This window comes from Rattus rattus, chromosome 18 (genome assembly GCF_011064425.1).
Source record: "Rattus rattus isolate New Zealand chromosome 18, Rrattus_CSIRO_v1, whole genome shotgun sequence".
NCBI lineage: Eukaryota > Metazoa > Chordata > Mammalia > Rodentia > Muridae > Rattus > Rattus rattus.
In genome coordinates, this window is record NC_046171.1 from 11,337,097 (window position 1) to 11,360,395 (window position 23,299).

At 44.2% G+C, this 23,299-nt stretch overlaps 1 protein-coding gene across 2 annotated transcripts in view; it reads left to right on the plus strand.

Annotated features, from left to right (window-relative positions):
• The first annotated feature begins 237 nt into the window (after positions 1-237).
• The window catches only part of LOC116887116 (solute carrier family 5 member 4-like), a 50,897-nt gene continuing 27,835 nt past the window's right edge, over positions 238-23,299 (plus strand). Inside the window, exons 1-5 of one of the 2 annotated variants that reach the window (XM_032888661.1) lie at positions 238-372; positions 1,318-1,389; positions 2,763-2,867; positions 4,769-4,828; positions 7,463-7,567. In XM_032888661.1, coding sequence (XP_032744552.1) covers positions 238-372; positions 1,318-1,389; positions 2,763-2,867; positions 4,769-4,828; positions 7,463-7,567 — 477 coding nt within the window. The remainder of the gene's footprint in view (positions 373-1,317; positions 1,390-2,762; positions 2,868-4,768; positions 4,829-7,462; positions 7,568-23,299) is intronic. The other variant, XM_032888662.1, reaches the window with a different exon arrangement.

Here is a 23,299-nt window from a genome sequence, read left to right on the forward strand (position 1 = left end):
CCACTTCTAATCCCCCCTCCATGTCTGATTTTTATCCCTCACTCTTACCCACTACCAAGAACACGACTGATGAAGGGCCAAGGTCCCGAAGCTTGAACACACAGCAGAGGTTTAAGGTCCATGCGTCCAAGATCAGCCCTGACACCTTGCTCCATTTGCTTGGGGGTTGATCATTAATCCAGTGTCTGCATAAAGACGGGACTCATCCTCAGGAAGGGACCAGAACCTCCTGAAACCATGGCTAGCACACTAAGTCCTAGCACCGCGCCTCGGACCGAGGAGCCTCCTGAGGTGTCAGAGCGCATTCAGAATGCGGCGGACATCTCCGTCATTGTCATCTACTTCCTTGTGGTGCTGGCTGTAGGGCTGTGGGTATGTGAGAAGCATGCTGGCTTTCGGGTGGGCACCCGGCCGGGGGACAGTGTCTTCGGGTGGAGAAGGTGTGTCGCGATAAGCTGAGACAGGGATAGGTTGACAGGGACGTCATCGCCTTTCTATCTGGATCATTTTCTGGTAGGTGGTAGTGCCGAGTGGGCTCCTTCCTAAGGCAACACAATTATTTGAATGGGGGGGGCATCAAAAATGACAAAGTTCGGGGTTGGGGATTTAGCTCAGTGGTAGAGCGCTTGTCTATGGCATAAAAGGCCCTGGGTTCGGTCCCCACTCAAAAAAAAAAAAAAAAAAAAGAAAGAAAAAAAATGACAGAGTTCTTTTTGCATCCCTAGCACTTGACAAAAACATATTATCGCGTTTTCTTTTATTTCCGTGTATCATTTGAACTTCCAGCTTGGCGAGTTGGCCGCTTGAATCATTTGTGTCCTCTCTATTCGTTTTCAGTATCGAATTCCATGCTGCAAATTTTCACCCAACACAGCACAATGCACCTCCTATTGTTTCCACGGCTGACAGCAAACAGCTGCTTTTCAGAGAGGATGGTTTCTTTTCTTTTTTTTTTAAGATTTATTTATTTATTATATATAAGTACACTGTAGCTGTCTTCATGCACACCGGAAGAGGGCATTGGATCCCTTTACAGATGGTTGTGAGCCATCGTGTGGTTGCTGGGAATTGAACTCAGGACCTTTAGGAAAAGCAGTCAGTGCTCTTAAGCACTGAGCCATCTCTCCAGCCCCGAGAGGATGGTTTCTTAAACCCCTCCTGGTCCTTGAACCCCACTGAAAAGCCGTCCAAGCAGCAGTCTCTGGAGAGTGTCTCCTGGGAGAGCACTGGAAACTCACTACTGCTCGAACCCTGGCTGGAGCGCTGAGGTGCACCTGCTGCTCTTTAACCCTCATCTTGTTTTTCCTTCCTACTCAGTCAATGGTGAGAAGCAACAGAGGCACTGTTGGAGGCTTCTTCCTGGCTGGTCGGGACGTGTCCTGGTGGCCGGTAAGTGGGCCGGAGATTACTGGAGATAAATGGGGCGGGAAATCAAATCCGCTCTGTCTATAGAACGTTTACATGTACGTATGCTTTCAGAGTTGGTTGTTTGCAATTGGACAACTGGTTGGCATGGTCGTCATCGGGAAGGACTATTCTCCAGTTCTCAACATCCGTTAGTTACCTGTAATTCTTCATCCAGGTTTGAGGCCTGGTGAGGATTCCTTCTCCTCAATAGCATGGCTGTTGGTGTTGCCCTTGTTCAGGTCGTGTTCAGGAGGCCCTGTTGGTGAGATTCCATAGGTGTAGGTTCTCTGACATTTCTAAGAGTTATATATTCATAGAACACTTCCTGTTCCTCTAGTTCTTACAATCTTCCCAGTCCTTCTTCAGCATGAATCTCCGAGCCTTAGTTGCAAGAGTTGTGCTGTAGATGGATCAGTTGGCCCTGGGATCCACAACTCTGCATTTGATCAGGGGTGGTTTGATGTAATGGATCAGACCTTTCTTGACTTTTGAGTCTTAAGAACAACAGACAGGGGCTGGAGAGATGGCTCAGTGGTTAAGAGCACTGACTGCTCTTCCAGAGGTCCTGAGTTCAAATCCCACATGGGGTTCACAACCATCTGTAATGAGATCTGATATTCTCTTTTGGTGTGTCTGAAGACAGCTACAGTGTACTTATATACATAAAATAAATAAATCTTTAAAAAAAAAACAGCAGGCAGAACTACATAGAGATAGAGGAATAGAATGCCCTGTGACAAAGGTTGGAGAGGAAGTCCCTCATTCTGGAGCATGAAATCCTTAAGACTGATCTAAGTTGCAAAATCTGATAAGAATACTAGCAGCTTTGGCCAAAGGCAGGTTCATTTCATAGACCACTTACAGAACAGTCAAAGCACCCATAAGGAAGTGTTCAATAAGCTTGTCTGATAAGAAAATTGTAAATCTATTAGACCACGCATGCTGTGTAATATTCAACAACACAGTCAATAGTAAAACCAATAAGTATGGTTGTCTTTCAAAATATTACCACTCTTGTGGTTTCAAGGCAAGTTACCCAGTCAAAAGCCTTAAGTACTATTCCTCAGGCTATCGTGCTGCAGAGGTCTTAGACTTGTTCTTTGTCATTCAAGAATGCACCCTCACCAATAAGCCAATCACCTGGAAACTGCAGTTCAGCGACATCAGAATTCATGACATGCAGTATCTCTAGACGTTCCACCCAAACAATAAAGAATATACATTCTTCTAACCAGCTCATAGGACTTCCTCCAAAACAGACCACCTGTGACCACAAAACACCAATTGCGATTTCTCGTCAATAAGGCTGCTTTGGGTCTTTTTAACTCCAGCCACAATCTCTGGTTGCGTTTCAGATGGGCGCCTCTCTCTTTGCCAGTAACATCGGCAGCAACCACTTCGTGGGCTTGGCTGGAACGGGAGCTGCTTCAGGAATTGCTATTGCAGCAGTGGAATGGAACGTGAGTGGTGTGGGGCAAGGTTCTTTTAACGAAGTCCATACAAAGTTATTTCAATCAAACTCGTATTCTAGATATTCCAAAAGGCGTTTATAGGATGAGCTCCTCTTTGATTTTCTTCCTGCTTCCCTTTATGTTAGTCCCCTTTTCCCCTTGGGTCTCTAGACCACTCAATAGAGTTTTCCCTTTCCCACTGCAAGCCAAAAGTAGTTGTGACTGGATGTGGAGGCAGAGGCAGGTGGATCTCTGAGTTCATGGCTAACCTGCTCTACATAGCTAGTTTCAGGCCAGCCAAGGCTACATAGTAAGACCATATCTCAAAAATAAAATATGAGAAGCATTTAGGGACGAGGTCCTGTCTATTTCCCCCTTGGCTTACGACTCCCCAGGCTTGAAGTAAGGAGGTCAGGAACTGTGGCTGCAGGTACAAAGGATATCTTGGATTTTGTTGCTTGATGTTTATACTTTAAAAATTGTTATTTATTGGGCTGGAGAGATGGCACTGACTGCTCTTCCAGAGGTCCTGAGATCAAATCCCAGTAACCACATGGTGGCTCACAAGCATCTGTAATGAGATCTGATGCCCTCTTCTGGTGTGTCTGAAGACAGCTACAGTGTGCTCACATATATTAAATAAATAAATCTTTAAAGAAAAAAAAAAGAATCCCTGGAACATTGACCACATCATGACTGACCCTGTGACCATCCTTCTGAAGTTACATGCTAAGACTCAACGGTCATTATCATTTCCCCATTGACCAATTGTAATCTCAGTTTTCTCTCTCCTTCCTAGAACCTGTATTTCTAGCCATCGACTACATAAAATACAAAAGCAGTGGTTACCCGTTGTGAGAAGCTTCCAAATGAACTCTGTAGTGTAGAATCCACTGGGAGAACATTGTACATATTGTGCATAGGGATCCATGGGAGGACAATCACAGAGAGTGTAGAGGACTTGACACATGCTATTAGGAGCTTGATCTTATCTCTTCACCCCCCCCTCCAATATTTTCTCGTGTAGCGTGGGTGCATAAGGTGAGAGGAGGACATCAGTGTAGGAGAAAGTCAGACCACGGTCAGAGTTTAGACCGACCATCCCTGGGTGGACTTAGGAATGACTAAGATTCATCACGAATACCTTTGCTCTGCCCTTGTTATGTATTTATTCTCATTTTACATTAGTAGCACGAGAGCCTCCTGTGTATACCCAGCCTCCAGGTGTGCCCTTTGGCCAGAGTTGGATTCTGATAGCGCCACACACTTTGCTTCTAGAGTCACATTCAGATGGCCTCTTTGGTGCGATTCTGGGTCTGAAGCTCAGCTATTCCCCTTTAGTCTGGCATGTGACTCTGTGCTGCCTAATCTCTATGAGGTGCGGTTTCCGCGTCTATAAGATAAGGACAACTGCCTAAAATAGCTGCCCCACTTGCTGTTGAAGCAACAGGGCCACACCTGTCAAGAACGTGCGAACACACGTGTTAATGTTTGGTTGTATCTGTTATTGCTTTGTCTGGGGAGTTAGGATTAACCTCCCCATCAAGAATGTTCATAGAGCTTGAAATGTCCTTTTGGTTGCTTTATCCATTCAAGAATATCGTGCTCACTGCCTGCCCTCCAAGGGCAATGTTTTGTGATAGCTTTTCCAGTGGCCCAAGTGGGCCCAGTCTGCCATCTTGTCTGACACTTTTATCTCACGTCTTGGGTCTCATCCTATGTCTGAGAAAGTGTTGGCCTCTGAGTCATAAACTCAGAGGAAAGGACATGATAGTTGTCTGAAGACCTCAACTGTTTCAGTGGGACAAGATTTAACAAAATGGCTTCTTACTGCTGCTTTTCTACTCCATGGTCCATGGCTCACAAGCAGTGCCTCTTTAACTTTACTTTCTCTCCTCCATCTCTTACAGGCCCTGCTTATGGTGCTGGTTCTTGGGTGGGTGTTTGTCCCCATCTACATCAAGGCAGGGGTGAGTATTCATGGACCTACAATTGAGCCTTCCAGAAGGAAACTCCGGGTGCTTTTCTTCACCAATGTCTTTGAAGTAAAACTCAATACTCAACCCTCTCATGGCCTACTACTGCTAAAGATATGCAGGTGACAAAGCCCCCGTCCCTCCCGCTGGAAGGACTCAGTGCAAGAGGTGGCCACAGATGAGCAAGAAATCTGTAAGGCTCTGTGTAATGGCCACTGTGCTTGTCTACCTGGTGCAGGAACCTGAATCTAGGATCTCCCATGGGCTTTAAGGGAAGCTCATCAGAAGGAATAAAAAATGACTTGGCATTGAACTGAGGGCATCACCCTTGAAGGCAGGGGGAAAAATCAGACACAAGAGTGCTAAAGGAACCACACAGAGGCTAAACATCGGCAGAGACCTTGCATTACCTGGAGGGCAGCTGGAAGATAAAAGCATATGCAGGAAGTGTAGGAGACAGAGGTGGGTGTGCATGTGTGGGGGAGGGGAGGAGGTATCAATCATAATAGACACGTCTCCTCTCACCCCTGGGAAGTGAGCAGCCCAGCCTTCTGGAAACTCAAACGTCGTGGCCAGCTTGTTATTTTAGGAAGCCCCAGTCAAATCAGCTGAGAGGACAACACACCCAAGCGATGATGGGCCTATGGTAGACATTTTACAAAGGACATCATATTTCACAATTTTATAGGAAAGATAGATTCTCCTGGGATAAAGGTGACATGCTTGATACCAGGTCCAAAGAGTCAGGGGATGAAGAGAGAAGCGTGGGAATAATTTGAAGACTTGAGGCTTCATGGTCAGGCAGTGTGCAACCCCCATTAGTGGGGCTAGAAATCACAGAAAGGATGCCCGTGATGGATTAAGACTCAGTTTGGAAATGGGTGTTCGGTGCCTATTAGAATGCATCTTAGTAAGTTTTGTGCATCTATCAAAAGGCCAGAAGGAGAGTCCTTTATAAAGAAAACAGGTTTATTCAGCTCACAGTCATGGAGGTTCATCAACATGGTACCCAAAATACATTAGCCACTGCTGCATCAAAAATATGGTGACGAAGTGGAGAAGGAAATGGTTACCTGGGGGAGAAGTCAAGCATGGGCCTCATCCTGGCGCTGTGACCACCCATCTCTAAAGACCTTAGTTACTCTTGTGAGAATAGCATCCCCCACCCGTGGTGGTAGAGCTCCTGTTACCTGTCTTCCCACTAAGCGCTGCCTCATACAGATTGCCCAGTCCCAATGGCATCGTGTGAGGCACCAAAGCTGAACCTCCTGAAAACTTGAGGAGAAAAATCAAGTCATAGAATTCTGTCCCTGGTCTCCAAAGAGGGTGCCTTTCTCATAGTACAAAACACGCTCATTCTGTAACAAGAGTTCTAAAGGCTGAGGTCATTTTAGAAGCGACTCAAAAGTCCAAAATCTTATTGGAGACTCTGGAGAAACTCTGGTAAGGTTGCTGTGATAACACCATGACCATAAACAACATGGGGAGGAAAGGGTTAATTCCACTCACCTCAGGCAGGGGCAGGAACCTGAAGACAGGAACCCAAGGGCAGAAACCTGAAGACAGGAACCCAAAGGCAGGAACCTGAAGGTAGGAACCTGAGGACAGGAACCTGAAGGCAGGAACCTGAAGGCAGGAACCTGAAGGCAGGAACCTGAAGAAGCAGAGGCCATGGAGGATTGCTGCTTACTTGCTTGCTCACTGTGATTTTCTTCAGCCTGCTTTCTGCTATTTTCCAGTGCCATGGTCCCAGCAGTGGCACTGCCCACCGTGGGGGTGACAGATCCACATCAATAATCAATTAAGAAAATGTATCAGGCCAATCTGACGGCTTGTTCCTCATGGCTTGCTCAGCTTGCTTTCTTATAGACCCAAGACTACCAGCCTAGGAATAGCACCACCCACCATGGGCCCTCCCACCCTTGATCACTAATTGAGAAAATGCCTTACAGCTGGGGCTCAGGGAGGCATCTCCTCAAGGGAGGCTCCTTTCTCTGTGTAACTCCAGCTTGTGTCAAGTTGACACACAAAACCAGCCAGTACACTGTCCCTCTTCCCAAATGACTCTAACTTGTATCGAGTTAGCATAAAACTAGCCAGCACAACACATAATAGTGGTTGCTTAATTACAAGTAATGTTGCTCTTAGATGATACAGAATTATTAGTAAAAACAATACAAAGTTACATCTATATGTCATTTGGAGTTGTAGGTACTTACTGTCTACATGGACGATAAACCTATACTAGAGATGAGCAGGGTAATAAATACCTCTAATCCTAGAACTGAGTAATTGCAAGCCAGAAGTTTGTGAGTTCAAGATCACCCAGACTACACTGTTAGATTGTCTTAAGGAAGGGAGGAAGACCGGCTCACTTGGTGGGCAAGAGAAAGATATAAAACTATTGGTCCAAGGTCACAACTTGTAGTAAATGTTAGGAAGGAATCATAACATGGTCTGTTTCAAGTCTCCATGATCGTTTCAGCCTATGGACCTACACGGTTGGAACTACACATTTCTCATCTGTCTATTTCAACATACAATGCTCGGTACTTAACTGTCCATAGGCGTTTATTGTACGTAGAGGTAGCCTCTGAGGAGATTTCCTGTTCATGTCTGTCTCTGCAGGTGACGACCATGCCAGAGTACCTCAGGAAGCGCTTCGGTGGGAAGCGACTGCAAATCTACCTTTCTGTCCTCTCCCTCTTCATCATGGTGGCTATTCAGACTTCCGTGAGTTCAGTGCCTCCTGACAGTTTAGCTGTCAGAGGTTGCTTGATAGAAGGACAAAATTATAAAATGGGATGTGGTGTTTCAGCAGCCTGGAGCCGTGTAGATGCTTTAACCTCCTTCGGTTCATTCCACCATGCATTAATGAGATAAAGGAGAATTTCAGAGACTATTAATCCTACTGGCCTTCAGCTACAAAGACTAGATATATGCAAAGAAAATATTTTCTCTTTAAATGACAGCTAGCTATTCAGGGATGTAGAGGACCTGTTTCACCTTCTACTTCCATTGTATAATATGAACTGGAAAATAAAAATGGGTTTAAAAACAGAGACACCCTTATTTAGGTGCCCAGTAGAAATCAGTAGAGATGGGTTTAGTTTGGAACTGATCAAATGCCCCACGAAGACAAATGCAGCTAATAAGGAAAGTGAAGTGGGGGTGACTCATCATCCTTTGGGGATAAGCAAGGACTGACCAGAATCAGAACGGTCACATTGGCTGATCTATTGAAATATCTGTGCCAGTGAAAGACTGCTCACTGTGGGATCTTTCTGCGTTAGCTGAATATAAAGCGCTGAAAGGTTTCCTCCCGTACCGCATAAGATGCAAACGCTTCCATGAGACTTTTTTACATTCTCTTTAGCCATTGTGCAGCCATTTTGAGCTCTGTGTTCTCAATGGTAACCCTTTCATTCTCTCTCATGCTCATATTTTGATCCAGGTTAATAGTTTCCTTTTCACTTGAACCAGAAGGGAATATACTTATTTTTCTTAATTGACCTTATCTGTGTCCTAAAACATCCTCTTTAAAATAGAAACCACAATTAAATGTTGAGATAATGTAAAAGGTTCTTTAAAGTTGTGTCTTTGGAGATAATTGAAAAGAAAGAAGAAAAAAAGTTAAAGATTCAGCATCAGGCATAGAATATATGGGAAGAGTAGTTTGGTCCATGTGCATTTGTGTCTAACGATAAATTATCAGCTTTATGGCCCATTGGGTGTCATAATTTTTATGAGAGAAAGGCTGGCTTTAACCTTCGCTTTTTGGCTGAGCAGAATCATTGTTACAAGCAAACCAGCTGCCAGGTTTGGGTGACATAAACGTTTGCTTACTGATGAATGAAATTGTAAGTTATCCCTAGGAGGACAGCACTGAAATAGCTTACAGAGAAAGACAATCTGGGGGTTGGGGATTTAGCTCAGTGGTAGAGCATTTGCCTAGCAAGTGCAAGGCCCTGGGTTCGGTCCTCAGCTCCGGGAAAAAAAAAAAAAAAAAAAAAAGAATTACTCCGAAAGACAATCTGAAGAGAAAGAGGGAAGCCGGTGGGACCAGGGATGTCAAGGAGTCATGTACTTCTGTGTTATAGAATAAAAGTACCCAGTTCCCCTCCAAGTCTGACAGCTAGAGCTTAGTCTCCAAAGAGCATTGTCTCAAGAATAGCAACTTCAGAGGTCCTCTCAGGATGAGCATCCCAAAATGAAGGATTCCTGGTGATGGAAGGAGATGGGGGTGTGCGTGAGCTAACTGGAGCTACAAAGAAGCCAAGAACCTACGTGTTGGACTGTGAAGGATCTGCTGGTCCTCCACAATGAAAGAACACCAGCTTGCCTGCAAGAGTGCGTCTTAAGTGATATCAGGGACGATCATTTAGACATAGGTATTTGTGTCCTTGTCCTTTTTGCACCTCTGTTGCTGTAATGAAGACCATGATTGTTTTAGTTAGGGTTTTACTGCTGTGAACAGACGCCATGACCACGGCAACTCTCATAAGGACAACATTTAATTGGGGCTGGCTTACAACCTCAGAGGTTCAGGTTATTATCATCAAGGTGGGAGCATGGCAGCATCCAGGCAGGCATGGTGCAGGAGGAGCCAATGGTTCTACATCTTGTTCCAAAGGCAAACAGGAGAAGACTGGCTCCCATGTGGTTAGGAGAAGGGCCTCAAAGCCCACCCCCACAGTGACGCACTTCCTCCAACAAGGCCACACCTCCTAACAGTGCCGCTCCCTGGGCCAGGCAGATTCAATCCACCACAATGACCAAAAGCAGCTTGGAGAGGAAAGGGTTTGCTTTATCTTACAGTTTACAGGACGTCATGAAGAGAAGCCTGGGCAGGAACTCCGGAGGTTGGAACTGAAGCAGACATTGTGGAAGAATGCTGCTCCCTTGCTCGCCCTCCTAACACTTGCTCCGTTTAGTTTGTTTCTTTGTTTATTGTTCTGGGTTTTGTGCTTTTGGTTTGTTTTGGTATTAGTTCTGGATTTCTGAGACAGGGTTTCTCTGGTTGTCCTGGTACTCGCTCTGTAGGCCAGGCTGGCCTCAGACTCAGAGATTCAACAACCTTTGCTTCGAAAGTGCTGGAACTGAAGGCATGTGTTGTCACTGCCTGGTTCAGTTTAATTCCTTATACCGCCCAGGTTGGCCTGCCCAGGAGTGGCACTGTCCATGAGTGGGCTGGACCCTCCCACATTAACCATTTGTCTGCAGGGAGGCATGTCTGGGGAGGAAAGCTTATTGGCTAAGCCTCTAGGTACCTCATTAACATGGTCTTGAGCCTATGTGAGCCACAGGTCACATCTCTTTTCCTATCGTCTTGGTCTGAGATGTTAGGGATGCCTCATCTACAAGTGGAAGGGACTTAGGGACATTGCCCTTAGGTGACTGATGCCCACACATCTATGGGGGGCTGGGGCCAGTGACAGTAGTCTTGTGTCTGGGAGCAGGTGAAGCTTCTACCGTCCCTTCAGGGTCTCCAGGGCTTCGTAGCCTTTAGCTTAACTGAGGACCAGGCTACTTCTAATGGTCCACTGCCCCACAACCATTGATCAAAAGATTTCTCTCCACGGACTTTCTGATGTCAATCTGGTGGAGACGACCTCTCAGTGAAGCTTCCTTCTTCCCAGATTACACACAACAACAGAATCCAGCCAGCACAGTACTCTGACACTGTGATAACAGATTTGCACTGGGTGGTAGTTACTCTGTATAGAAGGGATGACATCATTTTGTGAGATTTTTTTCCTTTTCTTGGATTGAAAAAAGAAAGTCACTTGTTTTCAACCCCCAATAATATACATAGAGCTAGTTGTAGCTTGTGCCTTAATTCCTCCACGTTTTAGTTTGTATTTACTAACAACTGCTTGTAGCCCCAATAACCAATAGTTGCTCCCAAAGAATCATGTGGCGCAAGAAAGATTTTTTTTCATCTCTGGAGTTAATCTTCCTCCCAGGGAGCGTTTTCTGATCGTTTTCTGATACCATCTGCGCCTTGCATCTTGTACCTAAAATTGTTCAAATATGAATTTTTAAGCTGGGCATATTTAATAACAGGAAAATAGTTATTGGTACAAAAATCGGCTATGTGTGATTTCAGGATCATAGATGCAATGCTTTAATTGTACTACACCACAGGAAAAAACAATACACTAGTAACAGGATTCTTCTGTTTTAAACCTCTTAATTGTTATGCAAATACTACACTGGGGGTCATTTCCATGCCATATAAAACCACAATGGTAAAATGGGGGTGCTTGATGAGTATAGTCAGCATCTGAAGATATAGCATTTCGATGTATTGAAAAGGTTTCACTTCCACTTCTCTATCAGTTTTGATGTGCACAATGAAGAATAGTTCACTATGCAATCCCGCCGTAATGCAGACCACTACGACCTAGCGTTTTCACGCCTGGTCCGTATCTCTCTATTGTTTCCACCCATCTATACCTTCTAGCCTTTGGTAACCACTATTCTAATCTCCTCTCCTAGGAGATCAACTAATTTAATACCCACATGTGGGTAAGAACACTTTCTGCTTGTTTTCTGTGTGGGGTACAATACCATATCGGTTACCTTATGTGCTTCAAGATGTTTTTTGTGGCTGGTTATATATAATACATTATCTATATGGGCCACATTCTCTTTTCCTATTTCCCTAGATGTGGACATCTAGGTTTGTCCTGTGTGTTTATTATTGTGCATAAGGCAAAAGTAAATAGGGCGCAGATTTCTCTTCAGTTCACTAATTTAGATGTATGCATATATAAAGTTATAGGCTTGCTATACTACAGTGGGGTACTAGATTCAATGACCAGGTTTCCGCATAGTTTTCGTACATACCCCACCCACGTCGGGTGACTGTCTCCCGCTAAGCTCTCCTCTTACCTCCCGGACCCTCTTTTCCCACTGCTTAACCATTTGCCTTCCTAAATTCTTCCCTCTTCTTGCTCAGACGCCCGTCTTAAAGAAATCTCTTTATCCACAGTCAGGAAACCTCTGTCTAGTCTCCCGGCCTTTACCCAGATAGGCATCTTTAACAGTCACATCGACCAATCGGCATCTGAGATCGGATATGTGGTATTTGTCTTCCCTGGGCAGGGTTAACCTGCCTCAAATAATATTTTCTAGTTCCGTCCATGCTCCTGGAAATTTCACGGTTCTCTTTGCTTTAGTTTCATTTTCAGTCATCTGTGGATACGCGTGTAGGCTCACCCCACATCCTACTGTTGTGAACTGAGCAAATACCTGTGGAGTCTTGGAAAGATACACCCGGTAGTCGTGTAGTGTGGTCATACAGGAGGTCTGTTCTCCGTTCTGTGAGAAGCCTCCACGCTGAGTTCCATAGTGGTTGTCCTGGAGTACACTCCCAGCAACAGGAAATAACGATTCCTCTTCCCATGGCCTTCCCACGCATCTGTCGCCTTCTGTGTTTGGCTGATGAAAATCCCTCTGAGGTGGGATTTCAGACTAGCTCTAATTTGCACTTCTCTGATGGATAGAGACCTGGAACGCCTCAAAAATACTCACTGGCCCTTTGTGTGTCTTCTTTTGAGATCGCTCTGTTGTATTATTGGCCCAGTTATTGATTGGAATTTCTTTTTTTTTTTCTGGTATTTAATTCTTTCCGTTCTTATGTGGTGTGAAGCCCTTGTCTGAAGAATGCTGCTAAAGGCTCCCTCCCGTTCCTCGAGCTGTCTCTTCCGTGGATAGTTTCTCGCAGTACAGAAGCTTTTTAAGTTTATGTAACCCCGTTTGTCAATTCTTGTATTGTTTCCTCTGTGACTGGCATTCAAATTTGCAGCCTATGTTTACATCCTGAAATGATGTATTTATTAATTCTTTGAAAACTCCAGACACACAATGTCCTTCTAACTCCTCCCACGTGCATTTTCGGTTTTAAATCAAGGTCTTTGATCCAATTTGAGTTGACATTTGTGTAGTATGAGGGACACAGGCGTATTTTCATTCTTCTGAAGATGATTTCCAATTTGGCCAATACCATTTGTTGTTTTTTGTTTTTGGGGGGACAGGTATTTTTGATACCCTTGTTAAAATTAGGTGTCTATAGTTTGTGGGTTTGTCTCCAGTCTAATATTAGAGTTCCCTGGTGTTCGTGCTGTCTTTATTACTGTGCCTTTGTAATATAGTTGTAGTTCAAGTAATATGATGTCTCTCTCTAGCTGCGTTCTTTATGCTTAAAACTGCTTTGGCTACTCAAAGGTGTGTGGGGGGGAGAGAGAGAGAGGGAGAGGGAGAGGGAGAGGGAGAGAGCACCTGTAGGTGCTTCTACACACGCACAGGGACTGTGTTCTAGTTCTGTGAGAAACGTCATTGTATTTTGATCGGTATCTCACTATAGATTCTATAGATTGCTCTTGAGAGTGTAGCCATTTCCACCACAGTAATTCTACCTGTCGAGGAGCCCGGAAGGTCTTTGCATTACCAGTGTTTCCCTTCACTTATTTCATTCAATGTCTTAAAGTTTCCACTGTAGAAAGAAGCCTTTCACGTCCTTGGTAAGGTCTAGTCCCAGGCCTTTTTGAAGCTATGATAAATGAGGTCTGTCCCAGTCTCTGTTCGCTGTTGGTGACTCTAAAGCTACCGGATTTTGTATGTTGGCTTTGTATGCTATTTGCTGAAAGTATTGATCACATCCAGTTTTTTTTTTTTTTTTTTTTACACTCCAGATTTTATTCCCCTCCCAGTCCACCCCCTACCCCCGAGGGTTCCACATCCCATACCTCCTCCCCGCACCCACACACACACACCCATCTCCACAAGGATGATCCCACACCACCCACACCACCAGACCTCTAAACTTCCTGGGGCCTCCATTCTCTTGAGGGTTAGGTGCATCTTCTCTGACTGAACCCAGACACGGGAGTCCTCTGCTGTGTATGTGTTGGAGGCCTCATCTCAGCTGATGTATGCTGCCTGGTGGGTGGTCCAGTGTCTGAGAGATCTCGAGGGTCCAGGTTAATTGAATGCGATTGCAAACTGGTACAACCACTCTGGAAATCAATTTGGAGGTTGCTCAGAAAATTGGATATAGACTTACCTAAAGACCCAGAAATACCACTCTTGGGAATACACCCCAAAGATGCTTCACCATGCCACAGTGGTCCACTGTGTTCATAGTGGCCTTATTTGTGATCGCCAGAAGTTGGAAACAACCCAGATGTCCCTCAACAGAGGAATGGATACAGAAAATGGTTCATTTACACAATGGAGTACCACTCAGCTATTAGGAACAAGGACATCCTGAGTTTTACAGGCAAATGGATGGAACTCGAAAATGTCCTCCTGAGTGAGGTAACTCAGACCCAAAAGGACAAGCATGGTATGGTATGTTCTCACTAATAAGTGGATATTCGCTTTAAAAAAATCTTTTTTTTTTAAAGGTGAATCTTTTCACTAACAGACCACATCCTCTGCAGATAAAAACCAATGATTTTCTCCTGTGTCATCTTCGTCCCTTTCAGCTGTTCAAGCCAATTGATCTATGGTGTAATCTAGCTCTGCGGTTCCTTTTCTGGTTTTGATTTCAAGGATCTTCAGATGTACCGAAATCCCCCATGATTATTGAGTTTGGGCGTCTGTGGTCCTTCATGCCTTAGAGGCTCGTCTATGACACTGAGTGCAGCAAGGGTCGGGATATAAATATTTACAGTGGCTACATGCCTTGATGAATTGTTCCTTTACCAATATGGAGTTGCTTTTTTTTTTTTTTTTTTTTTTTTTTTTTTTTTTTTTTTGGAGCATGGGATCGAACCCAGGGCCTTGTGCTTGCTAGGCAAGCGCTCTACCACTGAGCTAAATCCCCAACCCCTGGAGTTGCTTTATCTCTTCTGATTCGTTAGGCGTTTAAATCAAGTTATCGTTATCGGAGAGGACCATTGCTATGCCAACATGTTTATGGCTTCCCGATGCCTTATAGATTGCTTCCTAACCTTTGACACTCAGTCCCTAGACGTCTGTTTCTCGGAGTCAGCACATAACTGGGCCCGTGTTTCGTTGCTTATCTAAATCCGGTCCGTTAGTGCGTGTCCTTAAATTGGGGGGTTAAGGCCACTGTGCCCACTATTGTGAATGAGGAGGGTCTGCTGTTGTATGTGGTTTTGTTTTGGTTGTTCTGGTTGATGGCTAATTTAAGTTAGTCATATCCTTTTTTTTTCTCGTGGTAGTGCTGGGTGTTTGCCGGTTGGCTATGTGGCTATGACTGGCCCCTTCTCCATTCTCCTCGGTGGACCGATTGCTTTCAGGCCCCGTACCGTCTTGTATGTAAAATTTTCTCCTTCCTAGGTACACAGCATTTATTCGAGAATTTTCTAGAATGCTGATTTTCTGGGACTTGCCTTAACTTGTGTACGTCTCAAGATAATTTTGATCTCTTCCCCTATTTTTTCATCGTTGATTTCTTCATTTACTTTTTTTTTTTTTTTTTTATTTTATCCGGAAGCCATCAAGTATCAGCGATCTTCCTGCCTCTGTCCTCCTCAAAGCTGAAGTCATAGGGTTATTATAACTTTTAAAACATTCACAGGGCGTCTTTTGAAATGGGTGCAGTTTCCTACGATTCACTGCAGCCCATTTTAGATTTTTTTTATTATTATATTTATTTATTTACATCCCAAATGTTGCCCAATTCCCCCATTGTAGAGTTCTTCTCCTGCCTCCCCTCTCCCACGTGCCTCTGGGGGGATGCGCCCCCCCGCCCCCCCCCCCCGCACCCTCCACCCCTCCCTGGGGCATCGAGTTTCTACAGGATTAGGAGCGTCCTCTCCCACTGAGTCCTCTGCAATGTATGTGCAGGGATTTTAAGCCCTCTTGCTGTTCCAGCCGTAAGTGCCCTCCGGACTCCTCAGGCAAATCTGCACTGTCATCATGATGTGTCCCGTTCGCTGGGTCTGGGTTCGCTGGTTGGCGCACAACTCTGCCTCGTGTTTCACCACTCCAGGGCTGGACCCAGGCTGACTTGGTGCCATCACTGTGTGCTCCACGCCCTTGTGCCCGGGTGTCTCGGCAGGCTCACCTAGCGTTCGTGTTATCAGAGACCTACAGGCCGCTTTCTGAAAGGGCTGCGTAGCCTCATATGGAAACTGCGTGCAAGCCTTCCGCTTTCTCTGCGTCTTCAACCTGCCCATGTTACTTTTAGTGTGTCTGAGCGTGGCTGGGTTTGCATTTTCCCGCTGATTACCAATGCTCAACTTTTTCTTAATATAAAATTGTTGTGGGGATTGAGGGATGGTTCGGTGGTATAAGCCCTTGCTGTTCGGGGCTCACAGGGAGACTTACAAGGATATGTAACTCCAGCTGCAGCGGACCTTGGATCCTTTTTCTGGCTTCCACTGATAGCAGGCAGGCAGGAAGTATGCTTGCTTTCAGACAAAGCATGCATGCACGTACCACAAAAATAAGTAAAACTTGAAGATTTGTATGCGTTATTAATATTTCTCCTCGTGAGAATGATTTCTTGAGATCGTTTATTCATTTGTAATCAGCTCCCGTGCGCGTTCTGCTGTTGACTTATTTAAGTGTCTAGTTTGTAAATATTGTCGCTATTTGTCAGGTCTTCCCTTGGTTGAGTTTTTCCCCTTTTGGTGGGGAAAGAAGGGGTGTGAAAGGCTTTCATAAGAGTTAGCTTTGGGGCGCTGGAGAGATGGCTCAGCGGTTAAGAGCACTGGCTGCTCTTCCAAAGGTCCTGAGTTCAAATCCCAGCAACCATACGGTGGCTCATAACCATCTGTAATGAGATCTGATGCCCTCTTCTGGTGTGTCTGAAAACAGCTACAGTGTACTTATATGTAAATAAATCTTAAAAAAAAAAAAAAAGTTAGCTTTGACTGGCATGCACAGTGTCAGGTTTCCCGTGGCATTTCCCCAATACTTCGCTTGGGTTGAATGCACCCCTACCCATATTTCTGTCCCCCATTCATACTCCTCTTTTCTTTTTTTTTTTTTTCGGAGCTGGGGAACGAACCCAGGCGCTCTACCACTGAGCTAAATCCCCAACCCCTCATTCATACTCCTCCATTCCCAGGATTCCCCTTTCTGACTTCATGTTGCGTGTTTTCTATTACCCTCTCTACATGACCTCTTTAAAGCCATTTTCGATGTTTATGGGTCCCTCTCTCCTTTTATAACCTGCCTTGGCACTCATGGCTATACACACATACACACACACAAATAAACACACACACTCACACATACATACACAAACATATACATACACATACACACATACACATAAACACACACATATACATAAACACACACACATACATATACATATACAAACATATACATGCATACACATACATACATATACATATACACACATAGACACACACATACACATACACACACACATACACACACACATAAACACACACACACACATACATACACATATACACACATACACACACATACACACACACATACATACACACACACACACACACACATAAACACACACACATACACACAGACACACATACACACACATAAACACACACACATATACATCACACACACACACCATCACACACACACATACACACACAAACACACACATACATACACAAACATATATATACACATACATACATATACATACACACACATAAACACACACATACACATAGACACACACACATACACATAAACACACACACATATACAGATTTATAAACACATAAACACACATAGACAAAAACACATACTTGCACATACATACACACACATATACATACACACATGCACATACACATACACACACATACATACACACACAAATATATATGGTTTTAAGTATATATACATATACATATATGCACATATACATACATACATACACATACAAATATATATTTTTAAGTATATATACATATACATACATATTTGTGTGTTATTTTTATTTTGTTTTACTATATACTATTTATAATATCATACTACTTATGTAATACTTATTTCCATTTATATATAAATCAGAAGCTGGGATCCTCCTATGACAGATGGCATGTGATGTTTATCTTCCTGAGCCTGGGTTACCTCACTTAGTAGATTTTCCAGTTATATCTTGCAAACTTCATGATCTTATTTTTCTTTATGGCTGAATAAAATTTCACCAAGTCTATCAACCACATTTCCCGTATACATTCATCAGTGGAAAGATAGTTTGTTTGTTCCCAACTATTGTGAATTGAACACAGCCACTGAGTCAATGGACACAGTTGGTCAAGTATCTGGAGGGGGACGTCGACTCCTTTGGGCAGATGTCAAGGAGTGGTATGGCTGGGACAGGTGGGAAGTTTGTTTTGAGGTTTTTGAGAATTCTCCTCACTTATTTCTGCAGTGGCTGCCGCAGTGTGCAATCCCCACCCATGGGGAGCGAGAGTTCCGTTCCCCTCCCTCACCCTCCCTAGCATTTGCTGACCTCAGTAGTTCTGACTGGAGAAAGAGGAAATCTCGAGGCTGTTTGATTTGTGTTTCCCTAATCACTAAGGGTGTTGAACACTCTTCTAGATACGTCTGGGTCGTTTTTATTTAAGAACTCTCTGTTCAGATCCATGGCCCATTTTTTAACAGGGTCATTTGTTTTATTGACTCTTGACGGTTTTCTGTTTTTTGTTTGTTTGTTTGTTTGTTTTGTTTTATTCTGTTTAAGTTCTTCATCATCTCTGCACATTCATGTTCTATGAGAATCTATCAGATTCATCCTCTACACATACATAGCTGTTAAAGTCTCCAGTTCTGTGCCCTTCCTTTTCCTTAGGTTGACGGCTTCCTTTGTGGTGAAGAAGCCCCATCGGTCTAGGGTTGACCTTAATTCCGTGGCAAATGGTGTTCTATTCAAAAGGTCCTTTCCAGGGCCTGGATCTTACGGTGTAGTGCTTATGTTTCCTCTGGCCGGTTCAGTATTTCAGGCTTCATACTGAAGTCTTTTATCCATTGTAGGCTTAAGTTTTTTCAAAACCTACCCTTGCTGCAGTAAATCTCCAAACCCAATAAGCCTGGGCAAAGAACACAGAACTCAATTATAATATTTACAAGCTACGCGCCTAGATCGGGCAGATAAACCACTGCTCTATTCTACTCCCCAGCTATGAGATCTCTTTTAACTTTCGGTTCCTCCAGGCCACATGTTTCTGCTCCATCTTCCTCCCACCTCTTTTTCCTGTCTTCCTCTCTCTCCCTCTCCAAAACTTTCAAACCACGCCTTTTTCTTCCATGGCCCAATCACAGGCTCTAGCCTTTATTTGACCAATTAAGGTGAGGGACGGGTTCACATGAAGTCACCTGACTGACCCACTCCTCATTGGAAGCAGCCTGTAGGCTTATTGTGGGGTCCCTGGACACCGCTCGGGGTGGGGAAGCGCAGTTTGAGAGCGGGACCCAGCTGGAGCTGACTCAGGGGTCCCTGGGCCTGCAAGGAGGCGGGGACCGTCAGGTCCTCAGACTCTTGGGCATCCAGGAGCCACTGGGATGCCACTGAAGAGCTGAGAATGAAGTGGGGGGGCCCTCGGGGCTGGATCTACCCTGGGACCGAGGGAGAAAAGGGGGGACTCCGGCTGGTCCCGCAGGGATAGTTCTTGGCTTGATGGTGGCAGCCACAGGTGGGAGCACAGAGAGGCCTTCTACAGTCAATTAGATGGTGGCTCTGTAGGTGAAGGCCTTCTCTGTGGCTCCCCACGGCGAACCTGATGAAAAGAGACAGTCCAAGGTTTTAAGACATTTATTATCATGGTGGGAAGTGAATGAGTAAAGCCATACCCCACTTCTCAGGGTAGTCCTGAGATTAAATACCTTTTGCAGGGAGAGTGTCTGGGAAGGAAAGTTCATTGGCTACACTTCTGGGCCTTTAGGTACCTCATTATAATGGAGATCTGTCTTGAGCCTATGTGACCTGTGGTCACATCCTCTATCAGTGGAGGAGCTTGGGGCATTGCCCTTACATGACTGACGGCCACAAATCTGTGGAGGGCTGTGGCTCGTGACCAACCTGGTTTCTTAGGAGTCAGGTGAAACTCCTACCATCCCTTTCAGGGTCACTGAGGTTTCAGTTTCAAGCCTTTGCTTAATCCGGAACCAGTGTGCCTTTGATGGTCCCAACAGCATCTCCTCTTGAGAAAGTGGAATTAGCATCAAAATGCAAAGAGCACTAGAGCAATCCTCAGCATACTTTTAATAAGGATTCTCGAATGCTTTGACTCCCCCTACCAGCTCACTGTCCAAAGTTAGGAGAGGAACATGTTTAGAAGTAGTTCTTTGGGGGCGATTCCAATCTACACTGTCAGGATACCAGCTGTCCAGTTCAGTAGTGTCACCAAACAGAATCAGCACGATCCAGTAGAAACAGCCAGGCCTCCGCCAAATCGGCACAAGTCAGCGGGGAGCAACAAGGTCCAGCAGGAATACCAGGGGACGTTCTCTGCCATTCCTCTTTTAACAAAGTGGAGATGAGCAAAGAAATGAGATCAACGAATCGAATCGTTGCATAACAAGCAAGGCAAGCATGCAGTCACTGTCCGTTGAGTCCTACTCACACACTCTCCAAACGTCATGGGTCTGCTCACTTGTCCTTCTTCAGCAAAACAGCACACAAGTCTGCGTCACATGACCCAACCAGAAACTCCCATTTCAGTCCGTTTGGAGATGATTTTTGCTCAGGGTGACATAGATGGGTCTAATTTCGCTCTACAGCATGTGGGCATCCGGTTGTCTTCACACCATTTACTGAAGACGATGTCTTTTCTCTGGTGTGTGTTTTTGATAGCTTTGTCAAGCATCAGATGGGTGGGGTTATGTGTGCTCGGGTATGGATGGATCTTCTGTTTTGTTCCATGGGTCAATAAGATTTTTCTGTACCAGTCTCATATTCTCTTTTTACTGCTATCACTCAGTGATACAGATTAAAAATTCGTTCTACGAATCCCTCCCCTTTTGGTTTGGCATTGCTTTGGCCAGCTGAGCTCATGGTTCCATATGTAATTTAGGAGTTTTAAAGTATTTTCTGTGAAGAATGCTAAGACAATCTTGACTGGGATTGCCCTGGCACTATAAAGTGCTTTTGATAGGACAGCTTATTTCCACAGTATTAATTCTATAAATCCCTAAATATAAATGGTCTTTCCGCTTCCTAGCGTCTTCCTCAATTTCTCTTCCCAGAGAGTTGACATTTTCGGCACAGAGAAAACCCTTCTTGGTTAGGATCATTCTTAAATACTTTACATTTTTGGAGGGATTGTCAACGGGAGTCCATCCTTGAGCTTTTTCTTGGTGTGTTTGTTTCCGGTGTATCGTAAAGCTATTGATTGTTAGAAAGCTGGTTTTATATCCATGCTACAAGTTTTCTGGGACTCTCTCACATACAAGATCTTATCATCCACAAATAGGGGTAATTTGATTATTCCTGTTTATGTCTCTTTAGTTTCCTCCTCTTATCTTATTGCTCTAGACAACGCTTCGAGTACTACTTTGGGAACAGCCCTTTCTCACTCTTGATTTTAATGGGGTTTTTAATAGGATAATGTTGGCTGTGGGTTTCTTCATTTTTTTTTAATTAATTTATTTATTTTATGTATGAGTACACTGTCGCTCTCTTCAGACACACCAGAAGAGGGCATCTGATCTCATTGCACATGGTTGTGAGCCACCGTGTGGTTGTGGTTGCTGGGATTTGAACTCAGGACCTCTGGAAGAGCAGTCAGTGCTCTAACCACTGAGCCACCTCTCTTTCTTACACATAGCCTTTATTGTGTGGAGGTTTATTCCCTCCGTGCCATCCCCGGTGCTTCAGTCACGTGGGCATGCTTTTGTCAAAGGCTTTTTCTGCATCGATTCAGATGCTGATGTGATTTCTGCCCTCGGCCATTTGTATGATTTGTGACACTTACATATGTTGAACACGCCCTGCTCCTCTGGGATAAAACCAGCTTGATCATGGTGGATGGTCTTTTTAATATGTGTCTATATTGAGCTTGCAAGTATTTTATTGATTTTTTTTTAATCTCTGTTCATGTGGTATTGGCCTGCGATTTGCTGTGTTTGCCTATTTTTGATATTAAAGTAATTCCATCTTCATAGAAGTGTTCTTTTTGCTACTTTTTTCTTTTTACATAATTTAAGAAATATTATTTGATGTAGATCTCCATTGAATGTCTGATATAATTCATGCCTCGCCTGGTTTTAGTAGGAAAGAATTTGTGAATTATTTCAAGAGTTCTAGGAAAATAGTAACATCAGAAGCCATGCTGACACAGTCTCATCCACATGACTGCCCAAACTTGAGTTGAAAAAAAGAGGACGCCAGTGGTCATGTCACACTGGACATGGAAAAGCTCACCAGCCTTCAACCCTATGCAAAGAACTGTAGGTAACTAAGGAAAGCTGGGAGCAAGAGAGGTCGTCTACCCCAGGGAAGAGCACACCGGTTGTTTGTCCTTTACCGAGTGGTTAACCCTGAAAATATACATACAGGTAACATATGAACTAAATAGATTATATTTAGGAATATATGTGCATGTGCATATACATATGTTCATGGAATAACAACTAGTTGGGGAAAGGTCTTACATTTGATAGAGAGTGGAGAGGGGTATATGAGAGAATTTAGAGGGAAGAAGTTGAACATAGTAATATGTCTACTAAAGCCTTTCTGTCTGGCTTTAAGTGAACCGGATAGCAAAGCCATTGTGTCTGGCTTTAATGGAAATGTTTCAGCAAAGCCTTTGTTATGTTTAGGTCAGTCAGTAGAGGCTGAGAAATTGTTTGGAGACTGTTTGAACCTTGAACAAATGTTGTCTCTCTAGAGAATTTGCACTTGGTGTTACGTGAGAGCTTGCGGCTGCACCAGCCTTGGTCCTAAGAAACTCCTGCCAAACCTGGAGTTCTTAACTTTTGATTGTGGCTAGCCCTGGTCAGAAGGGACTGAGATTTGTGTGTGGGTTGTCTGCTCTCTCTGGCAGTGAGGGCAAGATAACCTTGGTAACCAGAAAACCTTGTATAATGTTTGAATAAAGTAACCAGAGTGAGCCAGCTGGGTGTCAGTCTTTTCCAAGAAGGCTGAACCCCTCTGCCCCTTCGGAAAATGAATGCTTAGCATCTTGGTGAACTTCTCTCTCTCTCTCTCTCTCTCTCTCTCTCTCTCTCTCTCTCTCTCTCCTCCCCCCCCAAAGGCACCTACAATCGACACCAAAATAAATAAGAGAATTATGTTATACTCTCAAAAAGAATAAATAAATAGATAGATAAAAGAAGATAAAATACATTCTTAAAAGTTAAAACATGAGGCTGGAGAGATGGCTCAGCGGTTAGAGCACTGACTGCTCTCCCAGAGGTCCTGAGTTCAATTCCCAGCAACCACATGGTGGCTCACAACCATCTGTAATGAGATCCGATGCCCTCTTCTGGTGTGTCTGAAGACAGCTACAGTGTACTCATATAAATAAA